The 9232-nt window shown below is 45.6% G+C and overlaps 2 protein-coding genes across 2 annotated transcripts in view; one reads left to right on the forward strand and one right to left on the reverse strand.

Annotated features, from left to right (window-relative positions):
• The window catches only part of ITGAE (integrin subunit alpha E), a 46357-nt gene that overhangs the window by 28338 nt on the left and 8787 nt on the right, over positions 1-9232 (forward strand). Inside the window, exons 21-26 of the mRNA XM_006761503.2 lie at positions 2469-2601; positions 4250-4348; positions 4844-4923; positions 5795-5872; positions 6387-6450; positions 6527-6634. Of these exons, the coding sequence (XP_006761566.1) occupies positions 2469-2601; positions 4250-4348; positions 4844-4923; positions 5795-5872; positions 6387-6450; positions 6527-6634 (562 nt within the window). The remainder of the gene's footprint in view (positions 1-2468; positions 2602-4249; positions 4349-4843; positions 4924-5794; positions 5873-6386; positions 6451-6526; positions 6635-9232) is intronic.
• The window catches only part of GSG2 (germ cell associated 2 (haspin)), a gene marked incomplete at its 5' end in the record, with an annotated part of 2609 nt that continues 248 nt past the window's right edge, over positions 6872-9232 (reverse strand). The window contains one exon of the mRNA XM_015562437.1: positions 6872-9228. Coding sequence (XP_015417923.1) covers positions 7498-9228 — 1731 coding nt within the window. The remainder of the gene's footprint in view (positions 9229-9232) is intronic.

A 9232-nucleotide genomic window follows, 5' to 3' on the forward strand; every position in this document is an offset into this window, starting at 1 on the left:
AAGAGAGGAGTCTAAGAAATCTTTCAAGGCTTCAGCCTGAGCATCTAGAACTGTGCTGTCCAATTTTAATTTAAATTAAATAAAATTAAAATTTTAGCCCTCAGTTGTACTGTGCACATTTCAGGTGCTCAGTACCCACCCACGTATGGCTAGTGATACGGCACAGCACAGCAATAACCACTCCCATGACCGCAACAGTTCTAGGACGGCAGTGATGCCAAGGACTGAACCGGGGAAGCCTTTGGAAGAATACCTTTGGAAGGCAGGGTGGGGAGGAAGAGTCACGAGTTTGGTTTGGGACGTATGGTGGTCTTAAGTGTCCTCCCGGCTACCAGTGCTGCGTGTATAACATGGTACCGATGGCCAGTGCTTTTAGACGATTGCAAGACTTGTGTTTCAGATGTGCAAGGCTTAGCGCTGCCCATCTCAACTGATAAGGATCCAATTCAAGACGTTTGAGTGCTTTGGAATCCAGCCTAACAAGCAGACACAGCTGCTTCCAACAGGGAATTAATGAAACCAAGCACTGCCCTCTTAGCCGATGTGTGTGAACTAGACATAGCACACACAGCTGGCCCTACATCACCCCCTAGTGTACACACATAGCAAGCAGCCTCTTTGTTTTTCAAAAGTATTACTAAGCCTAATCTTTAGCATCCAAACATTTCAGTGGTTTTTGACCTTGTGGACATAGATCACCCAAAGAATCTAAGGCAGTGGTCAGCAAACTGTGGCTTGCGAGCCACATGCGGCTCTTTGGCCCCTTGAGTGTGGCTCTTCTACAAAATACCGACTTCTGCACATGGGCCACGAAGTGTCAAATGAACACTGTATGTGCGCGCTCGCAGCTCGCACGTGGTATTTTGTAGAAGAGCCACACTCAAGGGGCCAAAGAGCCGCATGTGGCTCTCGAGCCGAAGTTTGCCGACCACTGATCTAAGGAAAACTGCAGAGCCTTCTCCCTAGAACAGTGGTTCTCAACCTTGGCTGCACATTAGAATCACCTGGGAATCTTTTTAAAACCCTGATTTCTGGGCCTTATCCTCCGGAAATTCTGTTTCTTTGTTATGGGGTGGGGCCACAACATTAGTAACAAAGAAACAGAATTTCTGGAGGATGAGGCCCAGAAATCAGGATTTTAAAAAGACTCCCAGGTGATTCTAATGTGCAGCCACGGTTGAGAACCACTGGTCTAGAAGATCACGTGTGCACACATCAGTGTTTGCATTCGGGGCCTCTGAGACTGTCCCTGGTAAAAGATTCTGACAACTCTCAGATCTCTTTCCTGGGTTCTGGAACAGTGCATCCAACTGACATTTCAACGTCTCTGCCTTGTTATCCTATAAACACCTCTAATCATGTCCCAGACTAAACTCTTCTGTCGACTTCCTCTGCCCTTGCTCCTGTGGTCTCTCCCTCATCAGTCATCCAGGCTGTCACCTTGGGACTCATCCTTGAGTCCTCTCTCCCTGTGCTCTGCTCGCAAGCACAGCCTTACCATCTCTGGTTTCTATCTGTTCTCTCCACCCCAACCACTACTGTCTCATTTCCTCAGATGGATCTCCACAGCAGGCTCTGGCCCCTCTCCCTCCAATCAATCTGTTCTCTTTTCAGCTATGATAAAACAACACAACAAAGCACATGGTTGCTTCCCAGAGCTACATATTCCGTCTTTGGCTATGTCAGATGGCTAAAAAGTTTTCTTCGTACTGGTGACACATTTTCCTACAGATTTCAATCACTGGTAGTTGTTCTGCACTTTGGGGCCCCACTGCACCTCAGCAGACTGAAGGACGCTCTCACAAAGCCCCAAGTCTTCTCCTCTCCAGGCTGAGCAGACTCCTAATAAATGGCACAGCCTTTAAATTAGAAGGGGCTGAATGATTTTGTGGGAGGGAAAGCTAAGGCCAGGAAAGGGCAGGGATGGTGTCTGTCTCACACCCACTGTCAACGCTAGTGTTGAGTAGGGAATCTGGCACAGGGAAGCTACTCCATAAGTAGATATGAAATGGATGGATTTGTGTAAGGGAGTGCCTTGCCTACGGTCACAGAGAATTGATAACAGAAAGAGGATTTAGATCCAATTCTCCCAATTCCTTTTTGAGGTTGCTAGATCTCAGGCAAATTAGTGAGCCTCTTTTGGCTTCTGTTTCCTTCTCTATAAGATGAAGAATAACCGTCCTATTTCATAGGATTATTATGAGGATAAACTGAGCATGTGAAACATTTAGCACAGTCCCTGGCACATGGAAAGGACTTAATAAATGGTAGCCATTATTATTATCTCACACAGCAACTGAGGTGGGTTTGGAGGTCCAGGTGTTTGCTTATGTTAAGGGGAAGAAAATCTAGGCTAAATATATCCTTTAGGCAATTTACCTAAGAAGTGAGTTGAATGTGTTATTGCACTGCATCACGGTTTTTACAGAATAAACTGGTAACACTTATCTATTTGCTACCCTGTGCAGGACGGAATTGGTGGTGGGTGTCACAAAGGAGCTGACAATGAACATCAGCCTAACTAACTCTGGGGAAGATTCCTACATGACAAACATGGCTTTGACTTACCCCAGAAACTTACAGTTTAAGAGGATACAAAAGGTAACTATGACAGCAGTTTGGGAAACATGCCACTCATGGCTTTTCCTCCCGGCATACTCTCTTTTTCTATGGCAACCTCCAAACTGCCTCCAGCTTCATCTTGGTCCATTCAACAAATGATTTAAATCAACTGGAGTGGCTCAGTGGTTGAGTGTCAACCTATGAACCAGGAGGTCATGGTTCGATTCCCGGTCAGGGCACATGCCCGGGTTGTGGGCTTGATCCCCAGTAGGGGGTGTGCAGGAGGCAGCGGATCAATGATTCTCTTTCATCATTGATGTTTCGCTCTCCCTCTCCCTTCCTCTTGGAAATCAATTCAAATATATTAAAAAATAAATTAACTGGATGAAGCCCCTCCAACCAACTACATGTCATGGATCCAGTCATGCCATTCTGTCTCACAAACCTTCAGTGGTGCCATTTGCCGCACAATCACTCCTCCCTGCCGCAGCCTTTCCTAACCCAGGTTCTGAGAGAGAAGTAATCTCTAATAACTTAGCTGGGACTAAAATGTAAAGTCTGCCCTGCCATTCATCAGCCTGGGATTGCAGACAGGAAGCCAGCTGCAAGATACTAGGAAATGGTAATTTTCCCAAGGACACCCTGCAGCTATTATAAAGTATCATAACATTGAGCAACTGTGTTCTCTAAAGGCTTTGGAAATCAGAATCTTTGCTGTTTGAAGTTGTATCTGTAATTATGAAACCACCTCACGCTTGCCTGGGGAATCTGTCACTTTGACAAAGAGAAGCAGCCTATATCCTCCTGCGGTACGGAGCTGCAAATACAGCATTTCTGGACAAAACTGTCCACATCCATCCGAATAGTTCCCAAGGACATGGGTCCCTGGGTCCACTCCGCAGTGCAGACCTGATGTTGAGTGACCCTTTTACACAACAGCCCTGCTTTATTTTTAACCTATCAAAACACTGCTTCATTGACATCTCACCTCACCACCACCCTTCCCCGGAGTCCTTCAGTAACTGTCTTTTCCTTTGTTTGGTAAGACACACCAGTGAAGTTTTCCTCTATAATGAATCAATAAACCCGGCTTTGTCAGACTACGGTCTGTCCCCGAAGGTCTTAGGCTATTTGGTCTAAGACAGCATCCATTATATGGAAAGAATGAAATGATCTGTTGAGCATCCAGAATGGAACTGGTGATGCACCCTCCTTGGAGAATTAAGAAAATAGTAGTTAAAAAAATAAAAAAAAGCAGATGCTCAAATTATTCTCTGTATTCAGTGGTCCCGATGAGGAACCAGATGTGGTGGTGCTGGGGCTCATGCTAGCCTTCTAGTCCATCTGTTATGTTAAATTTGCATTGGCCCGAGGCCCAATTCAAATGTCTCCTTCCCTAGGAAGACTTTCATTCATCCAAGTTGAAATTCATCTTCCTCTACTGCTGTTCTCTGTACCTCTCACAGAACCACTCCTTAGGCCTTGTATTTAAATTCCTCAACCATCTACCACTGAGCCCTCCTGCCCAGCTTGCGAGGAAGACAGGGACCAAGTCTGATTTGTGTCCTCAGCTCTGGGCAAGGTGTCTTGAATGTGAAAAAAAATGAGCAAATGATGCTAAATTGGTGTGAGAAAACTGCTTTTTCTTTTTTTACCTTTTTAAGAACAGTCTTTTCTTTGTTAACAGCCCCCTTCCCCAAATATTCAGTGTGATGACCCTAAGCCAGCTGCTTCTGTCCTGGTCATGAAGTGCAAGATTGGTCACCCCATACTCGGGAGGGCATCTGTGAGTGTTTTGATTGGCTGACTTGTCTCACTACCCTGGAGTTGGTGTCTTCTACTTTCTGGTCTCATTGGAATCTCAGTTGTGGTCCCATGCTTCCTTTCACTGTACAGTTAATCCATAGCTGTGCTTAGAACTACCAAGTCCGCTCTGAATGTAGGGAGAGGTGGGTGGGGGAATACAGCCAAATTGTTGGCTCACTACAGAGTGAAATAGCACGTAGTATGGAAGGGTCATCAGACCCAAAGTTATTAGTCCTAAGGTGAGTCCCTGATGTGCCACGGAGGATCTCTGTGCTGTGAGAATCTCTGATATGTTTGCTCAGTTGTAAAGGGGAATAAGAAGGTGACAGAGAATAACAAATGTGGAAGCCTGCTATGATACAAAAATACGAGCAATATAAATTATTTCCCAGGTCTGTCTTGTTAGTAGGAAGTAGTTTGAATTGTGAGTGGTATAGAGAAGTGACTTTTTTCTCTCTCTTTTTTTAAAAAATAGGCAAACTTTTCAGTAGTTTGGCAGCTAGAGGAGAGTGCCTTCCCAAACAGGACAGCTGACATCACTGTGACAATCACAAAGTAGGTAGTGTCTGTGCCACAGCAGACCCAGGCTATGGCCCTGGAAGAAATCTTCCTCCCACGTGCCCGAGAAGGGGACTTCAGTGAGCCCAGAGAAGGCACCTATGTCCCCATGGTTATCAAATATATTTAAATATTCTTTTATTGACACACAAAGTAAAACTATGGTAGAGTGTGGAAAAATGAGCCTTGGACTGGAGTTCTAATTCTGGTTCATTTAATTTTTGGGAAGCTTTCACCTGCAAAACCTCTATGCTTGGGGGTAGGATGGGGTGTTGGGAAAGGGTTCTCAAATAAAGGTGATACTGTCCCTCAGAGGCAATTCCTGAAGATATGTATTTAAAAAAATATATTTATTGATTTCAGAGAGGAAGAGAGAGACAGCAATGATGAGAGAGAATCATTGATTGGCTGCCTCCTGCACACCCCACATTGGGGATGGAGTGCGCAGCAACCCAGGCATGTGCCCTGACCAGGAATTGAACCGTGACATCCTGGCTCATAGGTCGACCCTCAACAACTGAGCCACGCCGGCAAGGCTATGTGAAGATATTTTTGACTGACACGACATGGGGGGGTCCTACTGGCATCTAGTGGGTAGAGACCAGGGATGCTGCTAAACATCTTAAAATACACAGGACAGCCTCTCACAATGGATTATCTGGCCCAAAATGTTAATATTGTTGAGGTTGAGAAACCCTTCTAAATCAATTTCTCCAAGTCTGGACTTCTAGCAACTCTTCTGTACTCTGCTTATTTCCAAGAGTCTTTTCTTATCTGACCCCTGATGACCCTGGGAAGCCAAGGTATAGTTGTACAAAGCCATATGTACAAAGCAGGTGTGCTGTGCACTGACACTCTTATTTCTTAGTGCCAATGGAAGAAGCTCTTTGGTCAGAGAGACCCACAGACTTCACTTCAAGCACGCCTTCATTGCAGTTCTTCCCAAGTAAGCACCTCCAAGGGGCCAACACCTGGGGGACAGTTTGGAGCATTCTTTCTTGTGGGTGGAACTGGTGGGCAGGCTGGATATGGGGACTGCTTTTCTTTGAGAAGAGGCTGCTTAAAACCCAGGCTCCCATCGATCTCTAGGACACTAACAGAGGTTCCTAGAAGCCCATGGTAGTAATCAAAGTAGTACTGTCAACTGGTCTTGCTTCAAAAGGGTCCTGACATGATGCTAAGAAGGGAAGAAGAGAGGAGTTATGGGATTGAAAAGAAAGGAAGGAGAAAAGTAAGGCCACTCTGAAGAATGATAATTAGATAAAGAACCAGCACAAATATATACTATTCAAATATTCTGCCCGCTCCCAATTGCCCTACTACCAACTTACATGTTAATATTTAGCTTTGATTCCTCTTAAGGATCTGGTACTCTCTGTCCTAATGTACCCAACTAGTAGCATTCAGGTTCACTTAAAACAAAGGGGCCTTGAGGCTAACACATGTCCTCTCAATTGCAGACCAGCAGTGATGTACATGAACACAAGCCAGGGGCTTTCTGACCACAAAGAATTCTCCTTCAATGTAAGTGCTTAGTACTTATTATTGCAAAGCTACAAGTGGCAAAGCAACACCAACTCTGACTTCCTACTCTTTGCAGATCCATGGAGAAAACTTCTTTGGAGCCGAATTCCAGCTGCAAATCTGTGTTCCAATTAAAATACAAGGGCTCCGGCTAATAAGAGTGAAGAACCTGACAAAGACACAGGTACTCAGAGGCGGTTCTTGACTCTATCACAATTGTATCTCTTTTCAGAGTGACTACAGATTCTTAAAGGTATAAAAACTAGAGTTCTAGAAAAAGAGTAAAAACAAGATTAGTTAACCTGAGAACACATTAAGAGTAAATTATCAAAGTCATGTTCAGAAGGATTATCAACCACCCACCTCTTAAAGCAATATTTGTTTACTTCCTTTGATAAAAAAATAAGCAAAAACTCAAAACTTTTTTAGTAGCCATGGAGACATTTATTTTCCTGTTGAAAATTGTTAAATCCTACTTCTCTGTGACTGGCAAATGAGCTTGATAAATATATGGCATTTCTTGCATGTCTCCTATAAACTATCTTACCATCTTCCTTTTCTCTCTCCCTCCAGTCTGTCTGTCTTGGTCTCTGCTTTGCTACTGCCTCTTTGCCCTCGGTTGACTCCTGAGCTGTAGAATGGTTCCCAAAGCCAGCCTGCCAATACCTATAGGCTCTGATTAGTGTGACAGCTGAGACCTTGGGCTTTCCTGAATTTTTCCCCCCTTAGGCTACATAAAGTGTCAAGGCTCAAAAATGAAAAAATGGAGAGAAACCTACAGAATAGACTCTGCTGACAGAAAGAGGACTTAAAAGTTGTAAACATTGGTTCTCACATGTAGTTCATTTTTAAAGAATGTTTGCTGTTTAAAGATTTCCACAAACATTTCAGTTTCCACTTGGAAACAAAAAATTCTTGTTTGAAAAACTGATTAGAATAGGAATTTCACCCTGGCCTGGGGATAGAGATCGAAAACAACACTGCGGGCTTTGCGGGCTTTTAAGGCTAGTGGTCTCTCTCCCTTTGGGGCGGTAAGGCACCTTTGACTTACTTAAATAGACTGTGTTGGCAGAGCAGGTCAGTGGCAGAGCTGAAGTTCAGCATTGTCCCATGGAAATGTACGATGTCTTTCTTTATTTGCTTCAAGGCAGAGGTGTTACATTTCCTCTTGAAGACCATTTCCTTCAGAATCTTATCTGTGAGGTAATGTAGCCAGAGCACATTACTGTAAGGGTGATATTCACCCCAGCAGTTGTTGTTCTCCTTCTTCATTAGCCTGTAGATCTCAAACTGGTAGTCACCTTCCCCTGTAAAAAGGTCCTCATCCTTGGAAATGTCACAGAAAACCACGACCCCATCCCGCTCCAAGCGCGACAGGGTGTAGTCAATGATGTTGACTTGCAGCCCACAGGTGGGGATAGTACCTGTCTTCCCGCTGAGGGTGTAGTGGACTTCCTTGAGGCTGGTTTTCTTTAACAGCACATTCCCCCAGTGTAAGTCTCGGTGCTCAAAGTGCAGCGATGCCTCTGCAACAGCAAGGGATGCGGTGAGCTGGTGCAGGATGCTCTTTGCAGTAGCTATGGAGGACAACGTCTTTCTCCTTTGCTCTAAGTCAGTTCCTCCAAATTCAAATTCAAGCACAATGAAGAGCTGGTCTTGGTCGAAAAAGTCAGGCCGGTCATTTGCAGACCCTTTGGTTGAGTTATAGTGATCCCAGGCTTTGAGGAGCAAGGGAGGGTAAGGTCCACGAACACAGTGCACTGAGTTCAGCCCGATAAAGCCTTCTGTGCGGTGGCATGCAGCATCAGACAGGAGGCTCAACTCTTTGGAGATGATGATCTCTGGGAGGATTTCCTCAAAAGTTTTCTGGTGGGCTCCATTGACTAAATCCGGTCCTTCAATAGCAATGATTTTTAGGGCTACTGGTGTACAATTAGCAGTTTTCTGAAACACTTCCCCAAACACTCCTTCCCCAATCTTCTCACAGCTTTCCAGTTCCTCCGTGGAAAGGCAAGCGCTAAAGGGGATAGGACCCTCCTGGTCGCATTCCCTATAAACCTTTTCAGCATCAGATGCCTTTTGGTCTGCGACATGCAGTGTCTTTAAGGGGGTGAGCAAATACATGGAAGAGGAGTGCCAAGGGGATGGGGCACTGCTTGTTGTTTTGTTCAGGACAGGAGGGTTTGAATATTCGGACAGGAAGGACCCCGGGGGAGAAGTGGTAGTGGTGTTGTTGCTCACTTCTGACACAGCGGTCACGATCTTTTTCTTATGGAAACTGAAGGAAGCCCTGGTTTTGGTCCAAGAGCAGTCATTCTGTAATAGAGTCAGGTCCTGGGTAAGGAGTGAATCTTTGCCCGGCCTGTGGCCCTTTTTAAACTGGTCGTGATGGAGGAGAGAGGTTTCTACTGCCTCCCGATGTTTCCTTTTCTGGCCTGGCCCAGTTCTCTCAGGCCTGTTGGTTTTCCCGGGTCCTTTGCAGCTCTTGCAACCACTGGCCTCCCCACATTCTGTCGGAACAGCCCCTTGAGTCCCACTCTCTCGACAAAAGTCCTTGTCTGTGGCCCTCTTCCGCCGCCTGCTTGACAAAGCTGGGCTCTCCAGCCTCTTCCCCATCAGTTCCCTTGCACAGCGGGACCCCCTCATATCCTTCCCGCTTGTCCCAAACTCAGAATCCTCAGGGTTCCCCGAGTCCGTAAAGCTAAAGAGAGCTGACGTGAGGCTTGCACGAGCGTGGCGGGCCAACCTGGTGAACCCGCCTCCTCCTGTTGCTGCCTCCTGA

The sequence above is a fragment of the Myotis davidii genome, unplaced genomic scaffold (genome assembly GCF_000327345.1).
Source record: "Myotis davidii unplaced genomic scaffold, ASM32734v1 scaffold638, whole genome shotgun sequence".
Taxonomy (NCBI): domain Eukaryota; kingdom Metazoa; phylum Chordata; class Mammalia; order Chiroptera; family Vespertilionidae; genus Myotis; species Myotis davidii.